Source organism: Scardinius erythrophthalmus, assembly GCF_964197995.2.
Source record: "Scardinius erythrophthalmus genome assembly, chromosome: 3".
Taxonomy (NCBI): domain Eukaryota; kingdom Metazoa; phylum Chordata; class Actinopteri; order Cypriniformes; family Leuciscidae; genus Scardinius; species Scardinius erythrophthalmus.
In genome coordinates, this window is record NC_138223.1 from 40,537,402 (window position 1) to 40,559,926 (window position 22,525).

Consider the following 22,525-nt stretch of genomic DNA (forward strand, 5'->3'; position numbering starts at 1 on the left):
TATCAAGCTTGTATTTAATGACACTGAAAATAAACACCCAACACCAGTATAGTCAGAAAAAATATTTTGGTTTTATATCATATGTACAAAATACAAATACAATCATGTACTAAAATGTACACACAGTATTCATCTTTATCCATCATTCTTGTCACGTTCAGTAAAAACAAAATCCACGCTACAATTTTCCAATCTGGAGAATAAGAGAAGGGGGTGACGTGCTCACTCGGTTCGCAAACGCTCAGTGAGGCCCCACAGGTTCGCTTTCTATTGCTCGCTAACAATAGAGATGTGTGTTTGAGGGGATCTGATCCACCCACATCACTGTTAAACAGTGAGTTTCATGTGATGACCAGTTCGACACTTGAGACTATTTAGTATAAAAATATACACAAAAAATTAGCAATGAAAGCTGGTTTATAGTACCTTGGTTTGTGCGTTTCTACACCATTAAAGCATAGCGAGAGATTTTATTCCTTTGTTTTTTTTTCTTTTGGTTGTTTTTTGCACTTTTTTTTTTTCTTTCTTTCGTAAAGAAAATTTAGTCAATTCTAGCTTAGTCAATGGTCTTAAAGATTACAGCTTTAAAGTTTCAGGGAAGGGAAATTAGATTAACGGTGAACAATGCAAATGCTGCATTTCCTCAGAAGCGTTAATATTCAAAATAAAGCCATTTGCATGAATTATGGCACCGGTAAATAACATAATATACAGAGAGCCTTCCTTCCATTAATTGGTTACTTTCTTCAATTCATCAAATACTAAAAGTTCCTATAATGATAAACTCTCCTCATCTCTATATACATTTTAAGACGCAATATCTCAATGTTCTTCAAAGCTTGTGCCTGATTGTGAAAACACAGTTGTTTCTATATTATAGCGATATTAATATAGAAAAAAAAAAAAAAAATCTAAATATCAATACGAACACAAAATATAACAGAAACATTCTTCTGGGCTTCAAAGGGAATTGGGATCAGATTGTATTCTGAATCCACGGTCTCATAGCAGACGGCAAAATGATCAGAGTCCTTTCGCTGTACAGTGGAACAAGCGGCACTGTACATCTGCTATTGGTGAACCAGGCATGTTTCTGTGTCCTTCAAAGCCAAATGTGCCTGTAAAACATGTCTTTGTACCCACTGTATTGCTTTGGATAGCAGTGGCTGGTCCTTGCTTGGCTAGTAGGGTAAGTCTTGAGTAAGCTGAGCACTAAATGAACTTGGAGGAGTCTCTTTTACTGATGAGCACTTCCAACAGCCTTAGCTTGGCTTTAATATGCTTGTATTCATTGTATTCCCCTGCCAAGGGCGAGCGATCTTCCTTTTGCACGTTTCTATGGGAAAAGCACAAGTAGAACATTCAATAATAAGATTTTTTTTTCTCTGTAGAGACATAGATTCCATCATATGAATGTTTACAATTTTAAAGGGATACTCCACCCTAAAATGAAAATTCTGTCATCATTTACTCACCCTCATGTTGTTTCAAACCTGTATGAATTTCTTTCTTCTGCTGAACAGAAAGGAAGATATTTAGAAGAATGTCAGTAACCAGACAGTTTTTGGTACCATTGACTTCCATAGTATATTTTTTTCCTACTATGGAAGTCAATGGTACCAAAAAGTGTCTGGTTACTGACATTCTTCTAAATATCCTCCTTTCTGTTCAGCAGAAGAAAGAAAGGGTGAGTATATGATGACAGAATTTTCATTTTAGAGTGGAGTATCCCTTTAAGAGCAAACATTTTACCTTTTGTATTTGTATTGTGAAAGTTTTCTTTACCTGCCATTCTGTTTGAAGAACTCATCCTCAAATTCACGGAGGTTTTGGCGGATTCTTTTCTTTTCCTCGCGGGCTTCCTGGAGTTGCTCCACAAGTTCCTGCCTGTGTGTTTGGTTAAGAGGGAGTGGAAAGTTTTAACATTCATTCGACCCACTGAAGCAACAATTCAACAATTAGCTTTTTTAAATGTACAAATGACTTTTAGCCATTTGTATATATTTGACCTTGGAGCTCCACAAAATCAATGATGAATACTAAGAAATGTAAAAGGTCTGTAAAGGCGCTTACACACTAGAGTTTACGTCAGAAAACACGCAAATTCATTGACGTCAATGGGGATGATGCATAGCAAGGATGTAGAGGAAAATCACTAGGCTCGCGCTACATCGCGCAACCAGTGGTTTACAACATTTTAACTACGATGCATTGACCAATGACAACTTTTCCAGTTGTGATTTTGGAAATCTGCCTTGTTTTATTTATTATACCTTTAGTTTACCAGGGCTGCATTTTCCAAAAGCATCATAAGTGCAAGTAGGCTGTAAAAACCATTGGCATGGTCTCTACGATATACTTGGGTTTATGCAGCCAAAAGCATCATAAGCCTAAATATATTGTAGAACCATTGTCACCAAAGGTCTCTACGATCATCTTAGCTCACAATGCTTTTGAGAAAAGCAGCCCTGGTTAGTCCATTTCTTGTGAGAGAGAGACCTGGCCATTTGAGGTCTGGTACGACTCTTTCCACATCTTCAAACACTCTGTCCAAGCATTATCTTGTGTGTCAGCGCCCTAAGATATACGTTTCTACTCTAAACCTAATACTCACGTGGTAGCAGCATGCAAATTGGACAATCTCATATCCATGGTGTTCTTGGAGGGTGATAGTTCGTCAACAGGTGAGATGAAACCGTCTGTGTCCTCGTCCAGCTGGTCGAGAAGTCCCAGCATGCTCAGCTCCGGCTTAACCGTGACCGTGAACTGTGTCCTGGTGTCGTCGTCATCCGAGCCATCCTCCTCCTCCTGGGAAAAGAGCAGATGGCGCTGGTGAGTTATCTCCGAGGGTTTACACCACCATGACTGAGCAGCATCAAGCCTAACATTGATTTGGAAGGCGAATCTCAATGGGAATCATTTAAGAATCATTGTGCATCAAGCCTCTGGTGTGACAAGTGTTAGTACAAATGAAAAGCATCAGTGCTTTAACAGTGCAATCAATTATTTTCATTTTAGTTGGAGTATTTAGTGCACTGCCTTACATTTGAGTCACCAATTCAAATTTTCACATCGCTGTTGCCAAAACCCAACAGGGATGTGATCAACGGCTTTGGAATCAGCAGGAGTCGAATCTCACAGCACTCCCAAGTATGTGCCCATGCAAATTACTGATTCATGATTAGGTTAATGAGGAAACTAGTGGGGGGAAGGAGGTGGGTCAGCCGAATCACTGGTTGATTGAGCAGTCACAGCTCTTCACCTTTGTGTCGCTGAAGAACAGGGCTGGTACACCCTCGATAATGGGCTGCAGCAGGGGGCCTCTGCGCTTGCTGGAAGGCGAGCCCTGTGGTGGGTGTTAATAGTGACATTACAACCCGGTCAACTACCTCCACAAAAGCCCACTTCAGGGCAGGTCTCACTCCACTAATGGACTAGAAGACTCACATTAAATAAACCTTGACATCTGAAGGTGGCACTTCAAGTAATTGTTTTAGGGCATATGAAGCATATTCACCCAATTGGGAACCCACGGTTTAACTGATGCTAAGAGAAAATGTAACTAGAGAACCATATCATTGACTAAAAAAAAAGACAATTCAAATGTGCACATAAGTTTAAACATGTATAATCAGGCTTTAGAGTATTATATAATGGTAACATCCATTTTGTGTTACATGAGCCAGATGTTTTCAGAACATACCAATATAATATTTGCATGCCCTTAGGATGTTTTGCTGTTGTATTTCACAAGCATATCATTCTGTATTAAGTGGTGTGGGAATATGCCCAGGGTTGCTGCTTAATGTTTTAAGAGTATGTATGTAAGAGAATTGGGAATTATAAGGAATACTGTTGCAAATATTCAGCTCCAGGATATGAACTCAGTGAGCTACTCCTGAGCTCTTGCTAAAGACGGGCTTATAGGCGCTAAAAAGCCCCGGCACTGCCATTGCATCAATACAAAATCTAAATGCTTATATTGTGCTACTGCTAATTTTCTCTACTAATACCGTGGAGACTTATCCATACGGTTTAGTTCATGAATCAAGTAGAAATAGCAGCTAGCTAGCCTTTAATTCAACCATAGTAGCTTATGCATATCTGCTAGCGTGGCTCAGGTAAGTATTAGCTTTATTCCCAAACCTAACCTTGCTGCCAACTGCCTACATGGTCAGTAACCGAACTCTAATGACCCTCACAAGTGGCTGATTTGGAACAGTCTACATAGGCAGCAACTTTGCACAGCTCAAATATGGCGCCCAATGTGGGGCACTTGACTCATAATGGTTTCAATAGGTAAAATCACCAATTTATTTTTATTACTATGTTTTACTACTGAATTAAATTTCCCTTGCTTAGTTAGCCATCTTGCTTCATGGCATCTGAGGCCTTGTTTACACCCGGTATTAAGATGCATTTTGGTCGATTGGATCACAAGTAGACACATTCCTGTTTTCACCTGGTGTTTTCCTTCTCTTTTGTCCACCTTCAACCACTTCTGCCCTGATTTCTTCATGGTGAGGGTCTATGGGTGGGTAAATGTAAGTGTCTTTTCAGATCTTTCGATCTAATGGACAAAATAAGCTTGCGCTGTTAAACGACGGAAAAACACACGGAGAGCAGGAGCTCTCGTTTCTGCTCTGACACACACAAGACCAGCCAAACGCTGTGAGTGTGCATTTGAAATCAGGAATGGTGAGAGAACATTGTGCTTGGTACATTTTTCGTCTTCCAACTACGAAACTTGGGTCTCCAGCTGTCAGTCGAAATCCCGTCTGGCAAGCGCGCTTCTCATAAGGTTTTCACATTAGGTCAGTAGACGGAGAGTAGGCGGTCTTTTGTGGCTGTTTGAACACATTCAACCACATGAGCGTCTACACTATGAAAGTAATCGGGTCGAATGTGTTTTCAACTACCTCTGGAAGTGGTTGAAAGTGGACAAGCTCAAAACGTTTTAAACCCCGTTTACACCTGTATTTCGCGCCTTCCACTTGTTATCCGATCGACCAAAGCGCATCATAATACCAGGTGTAAACAAGGCCTGTGAAGGAGAAAGTAAATTTGGCCTTAGTGAGGTATCTTAGGAGGCAGAATAATGAAGTTGCAACAGCCAGGATTGTAGCTAGACTCTGAAGGATAGTGGCCCTCCAGGAGCAGGATTGGACACTCTTGCTGTACATGAACTCCCAAGATGAGAGATTTCTCCAGTGAAAGGAGAAACAGAGTTGAGACAGAAGCATGCAATGGTGAGGGAAAAGTGAAAAATGGTGGAAAAACAGAACTTACAATGACTGGAATGGAGGAAGCTCTACAGAGGATTTGTTTGACGAGTCGGTACCGGTCGTATAGAGGCTTCATGACCTGCCTCTCATTCTTGGTGATCTAGAATGAGTGACAAAAACACAGACATTAAAATCCACCTCAGCCTATGTAAAAATGTTCTGAAGGTTCAGAACTGCACACTCACTGGTCTCCCATGGATGTTCTCATAATATAGAAGAGCTTTCTGAAGGGCCACTTTTTCTGCTCCAATCTGTTCGCGGGTCATGTCCTAATGAAGAACAGAGAATGACATTTTAAAGATGCATGCATTAGTTTATAATAAAAAAGGGCAAAAAGCGGAAAGAAACCATTAAAAACCGCACCTTAATGTCTTCAGGTCGGCCAGCCTCATTGCGTTTCTCCTGCAGTTTGTTCATGACTGCATCCAGTGTGCTTTCCACAGGGGGTTTGGGGGCTTTGGTCTCAGGAGCTTTCTTCTCCAGCTGAGACCCAAAGCTCCTGGGAAGCGTGTTGCTACGCTGGCGGGGGATGGGCGTCAAATCCTCTTCTGACTTTAGCAACTTGTGATCTGTGATGTAGAGCCAGAACATGGAGCCACTTGTTTATAAGAACTTTGCAAGCCATGAGCAGAGCAGAGCAGATTAGATCAGATGTTGTTTTCCTGGTAGGCCCAACCCACAAAGGTTAGTGAGAAAATACACCCGAAACAATTTGCTTGAACAAAACATCATGAAGGTTGGATTATCATGGCTTACATTAGAGCTGCACGATTCTGGATAAATTGAGAATCACGTTTTTGTTTTTTTCAAACATCACAATTCTTCCACGATTCTGAACAGACAACTAAACAAAATAACATGTAATTTACTAGAGGTTCTAAGAAAATGTTAATTGCTGCAGTTTATTTTTATTTTTTTATCGGTTTGAATGAATGATTCAATGACTCACTCATAAATACTTCACTTGTTTTAAAAAGTGATCTCATCTATTTTGATCGCCGCCGTAGACATTGTTTACATCCAAACTATTACAATAAGGAATAAAATTGTTTGGGTGTTTGAATCGAGATTGCGATCTTTTAACGATTAGTCATGCAGTCATGCAAACCACTTTCATTCATACCTTTTAAGTCTTTGCGCATCTTGGCCAGTTCATTCATCCAGCGCAGAACCTCTGGGTTGGCAGCTTTGTCGCCGTGTGAAGGCTGTGGAGAAAACACTAGAGTTAGAGCTAAATACATTTTGCACCGGTTATTGTCATCATGAAAATGGTACATTGACAATGTTTTCCAGAATAGACTGCTTCATTGATTAGAATGGGATCGATTTATCAGTGAAGACATCGTAGGATTTTTAGTTGTCGCAACTTTTAAAAGGGACTCATCCAATCAGATCTCTTTCGCTCACCCTGTATTTGCGCTCATCCTCAAACTTCTCCTCAAACCTCCGGATCTTCTTCTTGAGTACGTGGATCCGCTTTGAAAGCTGAGCAGAGGTCAACTCTTCCCGGTCATCGTCGCAGGAGCCTAACGACGAACTTCTTCGCCTACTAAATGGAGAACAGCATTCATTTCACCCTCCGAAAAACAGGATTTCCTCTTGCAGAGCATACAAGGGTTTGTTGTTTTACCTGACAAAGGAGTGGGCGTTAGGCGGTGATGGAGGAACCTCTGTGTCGTCCAGATACTGCCGACCGTCTCCATAAGCGTAGAACCGTGGCGAGACCATTGGGTCGCTGTCCTCCTCCAGGAGCTGGCGAATCGGCTTGCCACCGGCATGGGGAGACAGACGAGCTTCCTCGCGGTCCATACTCTCCCTTTGCCACGACGAGTAGGCTGGCACTGGTTCTGTCAACACACAAGCGTTAAAATTGAGGGAAATGACAAAACAGCGTGCCTAGATTTCACTTAGTAAATAGCAAGCCAAACAGGGAACAAGTGTTAGATTTTGTCTTTGTTGATATACAGTCAGGGCCAAACAACAGTTTGAGTACATATTAAATTTTAACTAGGCTGATATTCTATTGACCTTGTTGCTATTTCGGGCATCCTGAGGACAATATTGTTACAGTCAAACCCATTAGTATGTGAGCTAATCAGCTCAGCAGACAGTTGTTTTTATCTTTGAGAAAGATAAGTACACTATCACCTTTGTTAAATACACAATACACGTGTGCTTTTTCATTGCAGACTATTAAATGCAATCGTGCCAAAGTGTTTTGAAGAGTATCACGCACTACAGATTATTAATCAAACACAGTGAGCACATGCTGTGATATTGGAATGTTTTGTTTATTTACAGTGCAGATGCCGGGATCATAAATTAAGGTCAGAAGAGCAATTTAATGATGCAGCAAGAAGAATGTGGCGATAAACCCTGATTGCAATGTGACCTGTTCAATAGCTTGATCTTATCTGCAGTTATAAAGTTGATATCAACATATTTACAGTGTTGAAGTAAAGGTAAAACCCCTTGCACGAGGCAATGTTCATTAGGGAAAGTCCATGTTTTGGGACTGTAACTTTTTTTAATAGATGTACCAACTAAACTTAAGAACATTAAAATACACATCAATAGTTTATGGGACCATGTGTTGTGGGTGATTGCTTAGGTGTTGCGATGTGGTTTTAAAAGAGTGTTTTTAGGCACACAGCCATGCAGTTGCTAATCGTTATCAATGTTTAACATTCACAATATTAGCAGTGCCTATAGCAGGGATGCTATTGCATCATTTCAATACATGCACACACACTCATACACACGAACAAACAGCTCAACGTGCTTTTCGAAATGCTGTGCAACCAATCTGGTACAGCTTAAATTCCTACAGGTTCTTTGCACTTTTTTGTGTCATGCGCTTACAAGTCATGCTTGAGGAGCTAATGGGTCAGGTGGATCTCTCCCTCATGGCAGCGCATTTGGAGCCATTTTGTTGAGCCGGCATAATACATCAAAGCATGTGCTACAAGATGGCCTTTCACTGAAAGGCTCACAAAGTCTCAGTAGGCTATTGCGAACATAAATAAAGCCACATATTATTGTGCCTGTCCTCAAAGGCTGCAGTATGTTAGATGCTAGGTAGCTACATGCCAGTTTGGGCTGTTTAATGGGATTTCCATGCAGCTTTTAAAGGTCACTGGTGAGAGATGGGGCTCAGGGATATCAAGTTGTTAACAAAAGCAGATCTCAGCCCTTACCCTCATTGTGACTTGTTTTTAAAAGGCTTTTGAAATCAAGGAAAGAAGCACTAAAGAAATGAGAATCTGAAAGACAAAAGGGAAGAAAGGTAACCACTGACGCAACTGTTATAACGACCCAAGGAAATGATGAGACAGGCAGAAAAGAACATCACAGCTGACAAACATTTGGGCAAACCGCTGCCTCTCGGCACTGCAGTGGGTCACCGCAATGTGCTTTTGGCACCGGCTGCAGTGGGACAAAGGTCTGGCAGCTCAATGTTACATACAGTCCTGAACACTCATTTGACCACTCCCATGAGCTGGAGCAACAGCATGTTTTTAGTGCCACTGTATATTTACAGTCACGTGAACTCGATTCCAGCTACCATATGCTTCCAAAAGATGTTAACAAAACACTTTTAGCTTGTACAATCATTTACCCTTTTCATCTGCGGCTTTGTTCCGCTTAGCATAATTGCTCCAATTTGTAGAATATTACCATGTATGCGCAACAAAAAGCATTACATTTGTTTTGTTACATTTGAACAAAGTGTTTTACCACACTTATTTTTCATCATGTTATCAGTGCTCAAGTTGTTCCACTCATCATAACAAACTAGGTAAAAGGCACTACGAACTACTCAAAATAGTAGTTCATTTCAAAATAAATTTTGCTCTATAAGAATCATGTTATCCGTGGCATAACTAGCCTAACTAAATTGCTATGATTTATCATGCATAAATAGGTACTAATGCACAACCGGACATTGACTACCCAAAAATAACTAGTGAATTTATTTATTTGAATTTGACAATAAATCTTGTTCCAAAACTATTATCATGTTATGTGTGATTAAGCTGTTCTGCTCAGCACAACAAACATGATTGTAAGGATTTGTATTTTGATTGTATAGCTCTTTTCAATAATAAATATTCTGAAATCTTTTTCATGTTTTTTTTCTAAATTTAGATGCTCCATTTAGCATAAACAGCTAGGATTTAACTAGGAAATATGCACCCCAAAAATAGTGAGAATATTTGTTTATTTACAATAAAATTGTCCCAAAACTAATCTTTTTCATTATGTTTTCTGCAATTTTATTGGTAAAGTTGATTGCAAGGATCTGTGTATAAGATGTCAAATGCCAAATGAAATTGATTTGAAATTGAATGATTTAATTTAATTATAAATTCTACTTATTTATTAGTAATAACGCTTTTCACAACATATTTTAAAACTACCAAAAAACCTTCGAAAACATTTCTGTCCAAACAAAAGACAGCATATGGAGGAAATATCTCATGTTGCACTCTCAGGAATGTCTCTACCTTGCAAAACCACAGGACGATTTTTTTTTTTTGGACCATTTTAGTCTAACAGTCAACCGAGACGTGTCATTATGTAAGCAGCCGTTTGAAGCTTTCACTAGAGGGTGCCACAGAACAAGTACATTATACAGTATAGAGATCCTGCCAAGGCTGTGACCACAATATTAAGCGCTTTATTAAAGTAAAGGGTAACTGTGAATCAACATGGCAAACCTGTCAGCAGGGCAGCTCCATATATGTGCACTTCACTGCCGAGGGCGCATCCGTGCCAGGCCTCGAGTGGAGACATTTAGAAATCCTACGCTACAATATTTCCAAGGGCAATGCAAAAAGGGGTGTGTTTGCGCATGTTTGTGCAAGTCTACAACTGGCACGTGCTGCACGAACGGGAGAAGAAACAGGAAGGGAGTCTGTTGTGAATAGCCATGACAAGTTTAAAAGGCTGAGACGTGACGTGCACATAGCAACAGCGCTCAGACTCCAGGATTTAAACCTCCTCCTGTTTCACTTCTCAGTTGCTATGACTATACGGTCCTCCACTTGTAGAGCCGAACGTCTGCTTGTTGCTAGGCTCGCCCTCCTACACCACAAACAAATTTAAACACTGAAGATGACAAATGCGGTTCATCCTCGTAAACTTGACTGAAACGCAGCAGCTGTGAAAATGCATCTATCTATCTATCTATCTATCTATCTATCTATCTATCTATCTATCTATCTATCTATCTATCTATCTATCTATCTATCTATCTATCTATCTATCTATCTATCTATCTATCTATCTATCTATCTATCTATCTATCTATCTATCTATCTATCTATCTATCTATCTATCTATATATCTATCTATCTATCTATCTAAGATTTAATGAATAAAAAAGTGCTATGATCATAATATTTATAAATCAATCTATACATTAAAATGAACTAAAATATACTAATACATACATTAAATATAAATATAACAAAGATATTTAATATATTCTATTTATATAGTCTATAATCTATATTTATAAATTAAAATAAAAACAATAGAATATTGAATTTTATCTCAAGTAATATGAGTAAACAAGAAAGTGCTATAATCCATATTTATTAATACACATTAAAATTAAATAATAAATTAAATAAAAACCTATATAATTCATATATATATATATATATATATATATATATGTATATGTATATGTATGTATGTATGTATATGTATGTATATGTATGTATATATATATATATATATATATATATATATATATATATATATATATATATATATATATATATATCTTAACAATTGATATATTAACAAAGAAGCACAAATATGCAATCAACAGCCTTTCGACTGTTTACAAACAGAGAATTATGGCCAAAGGGGGAGTGTGGGGAGAAAAAAAAAAAAAAAAACATGCAACTGCAAGAACCGCAGCCGAATCCAGTGCAAACGCAATAAATCCCAGAGGCATCCGAGTCAAAATTCTCAAGGGACATCGCAGGGCTTTGAAGTAGCTGTAGCTACAATCTCAGTATTTGCAACAACAATGCACAAAAAAAGCATAGCTAGCACGCTGTTGCAATGCAAAACAAGCCTCTCTAGACTAAACGCAACAGTATGCATGAGGAGGAAACCAGATTGCAGACTACTTGTAATCTTCTTCCTCTATTAAGTGACTACTTAATACCCACTGCATGAGGACACAATGTGGGCAAGGCAGACTTGCAGCTGCCGCCCATGTGCAGAGAGAGAGACAGCAACAAAGTGAGAGACACAAATAAAAATAAAAAAACACTGACCTGCCCAGTTGCTGTCGTCTGTCAGAGTAGAAAGGTCCAGTCGAGGGACATCATCGCACGGCTCTGTGCCACTAAGAGCCTCCAGGATCTTCATGGCAGGCGTCTAGCAGAGAAAAGAGCGAGGGATAAACACCAACTACAGCAGAGTGGGGGTAGTGCGCTTCTTAAGTTGAGCAATAGCCTGCTTGCGTCTGCCCTCGTCTACTTACAGGCTGGGAGGAGGCAGGGGGCGGCACTGCAGGACAAACCCCTGCCTGCTGATTGGCTGTCTGCCCTGCTCAAACCCCACCCATGTTGCTTGCAGGGTAGGTGTGGCCAATTTTATGTTCTTTTCTATCCCTCTACCCCTCCCTTTCTCTCTGAGCAGCTGTGTGTCCCATAGAGAGAGAGCACGCAAAGCACGCAGGCAGAAATGCCTTCCCAATCTTTTCACTTTATCATTGCCGGGACTCTTCCCCCCCACCGTTTCAGCGATGATCAAATCACGCAGGAGGGGTCGTGAAGGGTGCAGACAAATCATGCAACTCGGTCACTCGCACAAACACACACTTCCGCCACTGGGGCGTGGGATGGGGTCTATTTTTGGAGCAAAGGGGGACTTTTCAAAAGCGGGACTTTTTTTTTTTTAATGGGAAATTTCACATTTAATTCAGTGTCTTAATTGCCATTTTGTTCAATTTACCAACAACTTCTGAGTGAAAATTCTACACTAAAAAACTATTCAGTGTACATGCCCTGCATTACCGACAGCATGACAAACAGTCCCGTTTTCTGTTATTACGGCACACATGGCTTACTCATGCTAATGCAACTGGATTTGAAACGCACTTGTACCATTGCAGACGTGCTATTTTTGTCAATGTGATTTTCATTACGTGCCCATAATGGTCCATAATTGCAACACTCCTGATTATGTCTCAATCCAAACTTGGAATGAGGACTTTGTGCCGTTTAAAGTTGTGTACACGACTCTGTAAAACGACACAGCCAACACGCCAAAGGACGTGATGTTTATTACCACCAGAGGAGATAAGGAACAGAAAGGGAAACAGACTGTCCAGACATCCTGAATGTGAAAACTCTGGCACTTCAATGCAAGGAGACAAAAAGTAAACATTTAACCTGAAATGTACCTCATCGCACAAATACAACACTCATCAAAACTGATAATAAAATAAACAACATTCAAACTGTTCATTCATAACAAGAATGTGTTAACAGTATGAACGTAAACCTAATCTACGTGCTTTTGCTTAAACCGTGACGAAAACGACTTAAAGACCTGAGCGGTGGAAGTCAGTTGACTTAGATCAACGGGCTTTCGACAGATTTGGATGATTTCACATGATGTTTGTCCCAGAAAAATCTCTCCAATCAAGGGCAATCAACAGTAAACAATTCATCTGATAATGCTGTCATCACCTGTTCACGTCATGATTAAAGAGGTGACATCTATAATGAGATTATATGGCTGATGAGATTGGAGTTGTTATGGATATAAATATTTCAAATCTACACATCTCATCATATCCAGAGATGCCAAAACACTAGTAATCTGGTCTAAAAACTCAAACTGTGGCCTAAAAGCTATGAAGCAAAGGTGTTGTTTTTGAAAAGTTTGCGTTTAAAATAAGAGGTGAGTAAAATGAAATAAAATATTTTTTAAAAATGCCATGAATTATGAACATATTATTTGAAAATGCTCTGCATTAAAAAAAAAAGTAGTATGGAGATTTTTTGTTCATAATGCATGCATTTCAAACCTAGTGTAATCCTTAACTGAACTTACTGAAGATGAAAAAGTTAAAGGCGTCCTCAGTAATGTTGTTTATGTTGGTTCTCAGATACTCATGCCACTACATAAATGCTATATTCACAGTCAGTCCAGATTAATTCATTCCACAAGAGTCCAATAACGATTACAGAGAGTTACCGAGATTAAGTGAGTAGTATACGGCTGGTCATGTGATCTCAGTTACAGACCCCATAGGGCAAAGCTCTTGATGTGTCAACTTTTTTACTAAAAATATTATTAATATCTTTATGTACTGATTAAAACTTTTAATAAGGACAAAATTACAGAGTGCACATTAAAAGCAGTCATTAAATGTTAAACTAAGATAAAATTGTGAATTCACCATAAATTATTCATTACTGAATTGACATGCTCAATGTAGAAACCAAACAGTCAAAAGTTAGCTGTAATCACTGATAAAGATGCAGTAAAACTCTGCATATGAGTAAAGGATTGTGTCTTTCAACACGTTCAAAGAAAAAGGTCTCTAATCAGCTGCCAGAATCAACGAGATGGGAAACTCTTAAACCACAATGCATTGCGTACGTGTCACAGCTGGGTACAACATGTTCTAACTGTTAGAGCGCATGAAGGAGTAAGATCTCACGCAGTGACACTGATTCAACATGAATGTGACATCACAATGACAGCGAATAATGTTTGGGCTCAAAACCAATATTCCTTGTTAAAAAAATAATCAAAGTAGTCTTTAATTTTAAAAGGGAACATTATAAACATCTTTGAAGGACAAAGAGAAAGGAAACTGAATTGCTTGATTTCTATATTTAGTCTTATTATATAGTCTTATTTAGACTAGACTGTTTTACAGACTGAACCGTCGATACAGAAATATTTCAACACAGGATGTTTGTGACTATATCAACTCTTTCATTGACCCTCAAAGTATTTGAACGCTTGAATCACTCTTAAAAATGTATGAATGTCATTGCATCAGTTAAATAAACCAACCGAATGACGTTCATTTGAAAGAATAATAGCACAAGCACTACATTTTAATTTCAAGGAGTTTGTTAGATTTAATACACTTAAAAATAAAGGTTCTGAAAAGGAATGCCAGAGAAGAACCAGTCCGGGTTCCTGAGAGAACCTTTCAGTGAACAGTTGTTGAAAGAACCATTTTTTTTCTTAGTTTGAAGAATGGTAATCATCTCAAGGGTAACACTTTACAATAAACATTAGTTAAGTACATTAATTAGCATGAATCTTTGTTAATGTTCATTTCAACATTTACTAATACATTATTAAAATCTTGATTACATTAGTTAATGCACTGTGAACTAACATGAACAAACAGTAAATGACTGTATTTTTATTAACTAATGTTAACAAAGTAATTACAGTAACAAATGTATTGCTCATGATAGTTAAAGGGATATTTCACCTCTGGAAAGATGAATGTGTGTTTAAATTGGGTCATTTATGTAGCAGAAATGTGAAATTATTTTAGAAGTTGGTGCCTTCTAGACTGAGAAAAGCCAGAAAAAGTATTTTTGGCTCATGTGGATGAAAGACAACAACTCCCAGAATGCACTTGCTTCGCTGCCCTACGAGGCCACTCCCAAGCCACGCCTACCGGTTACAGAGGGCAGTATCGGAAGAAATTATACAACTAGGCTACTAGTTGACTGGAAACTGAAAAGACGCCGTTTTATCGTGAGATCCCCCTATGGGCGGGTTGAAGACATGCGGAACGAGCTCCTACTACTGGCTGTAGTCTCTCGCCTCTGGACAAAAAAGCCTCAGATGACCGAAATGACGATTTTTGCGTCACTGGAGGATTTTTTTCCAGACACACAATACAGAAATCTCTCGTCTTAGGGGGACATGAGGGAGGGAAGCACGGTCATTCGAAAATACTACCGGGTTTCTACTGATGCTAATCGGTGAAGTATCCCTTTAATACATTAACTAATGTTTAACTAATGAACCTTATTGTAAAGTGTCTCAATAGCCTTTTTCCACTATAAAGAACCTTTTGTGGAATGGAAAGATTCCATGGATGTTCTTCATAGAACCATAGGTGCCAAAAAAGAAGCTTTATTTTTAAGAGTGTTCAAATACTATGAGACCACTGTGTATCAGTATTTGGAGGACAACCAATGACGTGTAACATAATTGTCACAGCTTTATAAACCGATTGGTCTAAACATGCAGGAAGACAACTAAAGCCGAGGGTTTTGGTCAATTGGCACATTGATATTAAACGGAGCCAGAGCCCAGATGGCATGACAGCAGGGTAAAGGTAGGTGGTGGTTCAACAAATCCAGGATGTTCTCACAGTAACACCAACAGATACAATTGTTTTCGATGCAATTCAGATGCTTTACTAATCCCTTTATCCAAAGCTCTGATAATGTATATTCAGTGTTGACATGTACCAAACAGTCTTAACAGACGATCAAAAGACATTGTGAAAGCCATTGTGAAAGATTTGGTGTCCTTTCTGCAGGCGTCTTCTCACCTAAGAGAATAATCCACTCACTCAAGTATGTTGTTTATCTACATTTCTCTTTTAAAAAACGAGGCTGTGATTGCAGGTACTTGTCGCAATAAAAAAAAAAAGTGAACTGTGTAGGGTGCTAAAACGTAAAAAAAAAAAAAAAGGATATACAAAGCAGGAAAGAAAGAAATAGATAATGGCAGGAAATGTAATACAGGAAAAAAAAATAACTACACTCACCTGAATAAAATTTAACCCAGGTTCCTTTTGATGGATCCCCCTAAAAAATATATTTCATTAGTCATATTGTAACAGCATAACATTGCTATTTGCTAAAATGATAAATTAACTGTTAAATGTGTAAAGAGCAGACTGAAATGATCAGGGATATGTTTTAAAAAAATTGACTGTTTCATATGCTGGGATCCAGTGTGCAGAGCGGTAGGTGCTACACACAGTCAGAAACAGCACAAGATTTGACCTTCAGTGATTTTACTCATATTGAGTGTTTAGAAGTCCATCATTTATGACCACTAAATAAGCAACATTGCACTGTAAATGTGTGTTACATGGTAATGTTTTCAGGTTTCTGGTCTCAGAAACCCAAGGGGCTCAGTTATACAAGATTAGTTTTGATAGATGGGGTTTTGGGAACAGAAGATTTATCGTGATGTGACCCATTTAAATTAATTCTACTGCCCAACACACATAGAACTACACATAATTGATTTAGAGGTGTTTAAATTACCTGTTATCAGCTGAAGCCATGTTATATGAAGCATTTCTGCCGGAAGCCCCGGGTGGCTCTTGGCATTCCATTGGCTAGATTTAAAAGAAAACCAACGCATGTATCTTAATATGTTAAGAGTAAGACAACAAAGAAAACATAAACCAACATTAAATAAACAACAAAAAAATGATAAATAAATAATGTGACAGTAAGGTGTGCTAAAAGTGTGCTAATATCCGATGCTATTACTTAGGGTGCATATACGAGTCAAATTCAGGGTTGTCATGTTAAACAGTTGTAAAAGTGATATGCACTGGACAGTATCCACCAAGTGTAACTTGATTACTTAAAAAAAGGTTGAAAAGTACAATTAAAAAACAAACTTTGAATTTTCTGTTATAAGTCCTTCATATTTAACGCATTTGCTTTAATTCTAGGTTTACTATAAGTTCCGTTTTGATTTTTATGTGGTGTCAGACTTTTGTCTACATTACAAACCGAACATCTAATTATATTGGTTATCTGCCAATAAAATGCCCATATTGGTCAACCACAAGTTGACCAAGAGATGTTTTTGTATAAACATAATATAAACATAATACTAAAACATCTATAATAATGTCTAATGTACGTCACTGTGGTGTACCGACAAATGCTTTGAACACTGTGGTCTGATCTGCTGAGGTAAATACAAAATACAAAATCACACACCTAGCATAAACATGAGTCAGTGTCTTCGTCAAAACACTATTAAGACAAAAGCGAGCCCTGCAATTTACCTCTGATTTTCCACAGAGATACATTGTGTGTTGTCTGTCTCCCATGAACAAGAAGGATTTGAAGATAATTAGCTATTCCTGTCACTGTTTCGTACCACACTACACTTTAATGTGTAGTGGTTTTTATTTTTGGGACGTCATTTAAATGGATAGTTCACCCAAACATGACAATTCAAGAAAAATTCATGTCATTTCAGGACTCCAGACTGCATCCTTTTTTCCTTCCAGTGCGACTAAATTTTGTTAGAGGTCGCGTCCACCACGTTGCCCAACTGATAAGAGCTGCCATTTCTGTTGCTTCATGAGAAACGGCTCTCGTTTAAGCTGCGCAGCGCGGACCGTTTATCAGCTCAGAGCAATGATAGGCAGCGCAACGCGAGCTCAGAAAAGGTTTACTCACAAGCAGATCACGGGACACCATTACTACACATCCAGTGAGAAAGCATTTGAATTCACAGAGGGCACAGAATTCTCTGTTGTAAACCAGATCAGACAGCGCTGACGTGGAAACCAGGAGAAACATTGTACCATGAACAAACAAGTTATAGAAGGCTTTTCAGTCCACAAATTACCAATATTCAATCCTGACTGTAACCACGGTATTGTGGCAGAAATAGTTGAATTTTTTTTTTTTTATACATTATTCATCTCAGGGTTCGTACAACCTTTCGAGAGTGAAATTCAAGCACTTTTCAAGGGTTTTCAAGTGCTTCACACTTTTTCAAGCACTTCCAACCTCTAAATATTATCCAATTTTAGTGCTATTTTTAAAGTGATTTGTAAAACTAAAAAATTAAAGCTACACTGTGTAGGATTTTCTCCCATCTAGCGGTGAAATTGTTTATGACTACCAACTTAATATTACTTTCTAGCTCCTCCCATTCCAAGGGCGTTTTAACTCCGTATTATTTCAAATCTGCCGGCAGTCGCGAGTAATCTCCCCCTCGCATTTGTCACGGTGCCACTGAGTGTAAAAAACGCAAAAGGCGAAGCTTGAATTTCCAGGTATGTCCCTCTTTGGCTCCATTTTCAAGATGGAGGCGCAACATGGCTGCCGCCATTCGAGCGACTCGCGCGTATGTATTCTGAATGGCAGATTCTACGCTTACGAGAATACTTGATTAGTTGGTAGAAGTAATTACACATTAATGAGCACATATCATTTTGAAAGAACAAAGTGTTTTTTTGCTAAGAATCAACTTAAATTACACAGTGTAGCTTTAAAGGTATAGGAAAACTAACACTTTGTGGCAAACAAGCACTTTTATTTTAAAAAAGATATAAAATTACCACTATAACCAGTAGATGGCAGCAGAGGAGCATTTATTGGCTAATTAGCATTTTCATTCCCTAATATATGGAAAAAGTAGGAAGTCACAAGTTATCATGAAAAACTAAAAAAAATCTTCAAATTGTGACTGAATTACACAGAAAGCAAGTAAAGGAGTGCTCTTATAATCACTGAAGCTGCCAGTCTGTTCAAGATGATACTATAGAACAATAGTGCATTTACCAAAAGTAGATTTTTTTCCCTATCATTTTTTTTTTTTTTCATGTTACTGATGTAAGTAAAAGTTAATTTTATTATTATCGGCACACATTGACTTCCATAGTAGGAAAAAAAAAACTAATGAAGCCAATGGCTACTGTCAACTGTCTGGTTACCAACATTCTTCAAAGCATTGTCTTTTGTGTTCAACAGAAGAAAGAAACTCATACAGGTTTGGAACAGCTGATGACAACATTTTCATTTTTGGGTGAACTATCCCTTTAAGTGGTTGCACAGCTGTTGCCAATTGGTTGCTTACTGGCCCAAGTAAAAAAATAAATAAATAAAATATTTCATTGTCCGGCAAGTGAAAATTGTAAGTCTTATTGCATGAACACTGTGGGACAAGTTACACTCCTAAATTGAATACTTTTGGTTAGTGGTTTGTTGAAATCACTAACCCTAAGTAAGAGCAATTGTAATAGTGACGCTTGCCTTGCTTGCAGAAAGACATAGAGAAGGCCATGGAGATTAGACTAAAAATCAGACTTACAGTGGGGGAGTCCTGGTTGGCAGAGAGCTCAGTCAGTGTGGGACTGTGTTTGGGCTTCCTGTTTCTCTGAGCCTCGTGTGGCAGCAGCAGCAGACGCCTGTCACACTCCTCTGTGACCCTCACACCCAGGGACGGGATGTTCTCTTTATCACCCTCGACCCTGAGAAAGACACCGTTCACTTTCAGACACCACAGAATTATGAGAGATCAGACTAGGCCTTCCTGTGCTGGTCCTTTACTCAAGGGATCAAATCCTAAGACCACAACCGTAGCTGCGATTCCTCAACTACTTAAAGCAGACGTGACTGTTTATTTACATCTATGTAACAGCACAACTGTTGAGCCACTAATCTAATGTTTTCAGTGTCTCTGTAGATAGTTTTACTTAGAGTTCGTGTCAACAGGATTAGTTTGATCGCTCTGAGATCCAGGCGTCAACAACCCAAGCTGGAATGGAAATTAGCTTCATAAAAATTTGCATCTAACATGTTTTTGCTTGAATCACTGTGATCATATGGGATTAACTAAACACTTTTGTAAAGTTAAAATTAGCTATAGGACCGATTGGTTTGCTGATAATCTTAAAATAGCCAAGTATCTACTATCATCGGCTGCAGAAAGCTGAACATCCTTGTTAATGGATCAAGCACATTTGAATATTTTATTTTACAAATATTTTTACTTTTAATATTAAAATATTTTGAATACAATTAAGTGTTAAATGTAAGTTTTCTGTGCATCTTATGTGCATATCATTACATATAAATTATATATACCATATACATTACATATACAGACCCTTTCCAAAAAATTAGAATATCATGGAAAAATTTATTTATTTCCATAATTCCATTCAAAACGTTAAACTTTAATTTATTTAAAAAATTAATCAAAAATTAGTCACATGATCCTTCAGAAATCATTCCAATGGGCTGATTTCTTATTAATTATCAATGTTGAAAACAGTTGTGCTGCTAAATATTTTTGTGAAAAAACTGGGAGAATTAATTTTTTTCAGGATTCTTTGATGAATAAAAAGTTCAAAAGAACAGCAGAAATACTTAGTTACATTATAAATGTCTTTTCTGTCATTTTCCATTCATTTAATGCATCCTAGCTGAATATAAGTAAATTCTTTCAAAAAGTCTTACTGACCGCAAACTTTTGGACGGTAGTATAATATATTCTCAAATATATAACTTAATGTGTTTCTGTTAATTCGGTTTATTCAGTTGTGAATTTATATCAGTGATATAACCTAGATCGCAATCACACCAAACAACTTGCTAATTGTTGTGGAGTGGCTGTAAAGATTGAAATCACAGATGTGAATTGCAGCGAAACTACCAAGGTAAGTTGATTTAGCAGCTTTGATGAGTTGCAAAACATCTTGAGCAACTAAGAACCATGTAACGTTGTGACTGGATAACTGGTTGCTCACTGCACAGACAAGCTACCATGCAGCCGCACCAGAGTCAACAGAACCCAAGAAAAGCTGTATTTCAGGAGTAACCTGCTCCTACCTGAAGTTCTGCTCCTGTTCTCGTAGATGTCTCCTCCTCTCTCGGGCCGTTGTCACAGGAGATGAAAAGCAGGCAGTCGTATCCAAGCCCTCTGAACTCTGACCTGTGTGCATGCGTGTATTGAAGAGGTGCTGCTCGACCGCCGAGCGAATAGTCTTCTCCAGAAAACTGGGTAGAGAGAAAGAGAGAGAGAGAGAGAGAGAGAGAGAGAGAGAGAGAGGGATGTTAATGGTCAAACGATGATTGCTTTAATTACATGAACAATGGAACTCTTCTGTCTATCCAGAAGACTGACTAATCATTGATTCAAATAATTGAATTGTCATATTTTGGCATTGCATAATCACTTACTTTGTTAAGTCAGGTCTGCAGTGTCCAGGAGAGATTTGTGAGCTAAAGAGAAGAACATATTAAAGAAGGGACAAAATACTGAATTATTAAGCTTTAATAAAAGCCAATGGGGCCCAAAACAACATTGGATCCATTGACTTGAAAAAAAATATATATATATCAATGCAGTTTTCCAAATATTTCAATATAATTTGTATTCCACAGAAGGAAAGTCATACATTTTTGGAACGACTTGATGGTGAGTAAAAACGTTCTGTTTTGCATCAGTTTTAATCTTTATGATATTGTAGGTGGTTGAAAGGGTGTTACTATGGGGTTGCTAAGGCGTTCTGAATAGTTTTAGGGCATTGCTAGGGTGTTCTGGGTGGTGTACTGCTTAATATTTTTGTGCACATCATGCTACATATTTTCTACAGGATTTTTTCAGAAAAACTACAGCATTTATTTTAAATAGAATTTTTTTGCAACAATGAAAAAAACTTTACTTTCACTTCTGATCATTTTAATGGATCCTTGCCAAATAAAAGTAATTTATTTGTTTTCATTCTTACTGATCCAAACTTTTGAACGATAATATACATTATATATATATATATATATATATATATATATATATATATATATATATATATATATATATATATAGTTACTCTAGTCAACTCAATGCGTTTCCCAGTTAATCAGGTTTAAACAGTTGTAAACTGATATATGAGATACCAACAGTATCACACACAATCATAACAAAAGATTGTCATTTTTATCCTATTGTTTACTTTTTTTTTTTTTGTTAAGTAAGTCTCTTTGTGGGTTTTTGTTCTTTTGCTGTTGTAGTCTGTAAGAACCTTTGAAATAACTGAAATCCTTTGGCGAGTTGATATGGAATTGTAATGCGGTCAAGAATTGGAACTACTTTAGCCGCGTGTTTCCCTGAAAATAACTGCGCACCTTAGAACGTTCAGCATTGAATAGAACACTGCATTGTACACATTGTTTTGAAGCCAGGAAATCTCCTATTGGCTTACTAACCTCATCCGACCATCCAAATAAAAAAACAAAACAAATAGGATTTACCACAAAAACTAATCTAAATACTCTTACATTGGAAAGAAAGTTCCAGATAATGACTCCATGGTAAAAATAGCATCATTATCTTTTGGATCCGGAAATACTGCAGACACAACAGTTGTGTCTTTACCAGCAGCGCTCTCATGGTCAGAGCCAGTTAACCACTCCAGCTGACCACTCGCTATTTAAACACCA

General features: G+C 38.0%; 1 protein-coding gene across 8 annotated transcripts in view; it reads right to left on the minus strand.

The window, feature by feature from the left end:
• Nucleotides 1-49: 49 nt before the first annotated feature.
• The window catches only part of fam13a (family with sequence similarity 13 member A), a gene marked incomplete at its 5' end in the record, with an annotated part of 50,912 nt that continues 28,436 nt past the window's right edge, over nucleotides 50-22,525 (minus strand). For 2 of the 8 annotated variants that reach the window (XM_081360904.1, XM_081360902.1), the window contains 17 exons: nucleotides 50-1,336; nucleotides 1,786-1,887; nucleotides 2,615-2,808; nucleotides 3,263-3,346; nucleotides 5,290-5,385; nucleotides 5,471-5,554; nucleotides 5,649-5,854; nucleotides 6,409-6,490; nucleotides 6,693-6,834; nucleotides 6,916-7,132; nucleotides 8,483-8,548; nucleotides 11,585-11,687; nucleotides 16,081-16,120; nucleotides 16,589-16,662; nucleotides 19,392-19,551; nucleotides 20,915-21,082; nucleotides 21,266-21,307. In XM_081360904.1, coding sequence (XP_081217030.1) covers nucleotides 1,213-1,336; nucleotides 1,786-1,887; nucleotides 2,615-2,808; nucleotides 3,263-3,346; nucleotides 5,290-5,385; nucleotides 5,471-5,554; nucleotides 5,649-5,854; nucleotides 6,409-6,490; nucleotides 6,693-6,834; nucleotides 6,916-7,132; nucleotides 8,483-8,548; nucleotides 11,585-11,687; nucleotides 16,081-16,120; nucleotides 16,589-16,662; nucleotides 19,392-19,551; nucleotides 20,915-21,082; nucleotides 21,266-21,307 — 1,984 coding nt within the window. In that variant the 3' untranslated portion in view covers nucleotides 50-1,212. The remainder of the gene's footprint in view (nucleotides 1,337-1,785; nucleotides 1,888-2,614; nucleotides 2,809-3,262; nucleotides 3,347-5,289; nucleotides 5,386-5,470; nucleotides 5,555-5,648; nucleotides 5,855-6,408; nucleotides 6,491-6,692; nucleotides 6,835-6,915; nucleotides 7,133-8,482; nucleotides 8,549-11,584; nucleotides 11,688-16,080; nucleotides 16,121-16,588; nucleotides 16,663-19,391; nucleotides 19,552-20,914; nucleotides 21,083-21,265; nucleotides 21,308-22,525) is intronic. The other 6 variants (XM_081360907.1, XM_081360905.1, XM_081360909.1 and 3 more) reach the window with 4 other exon arrangements.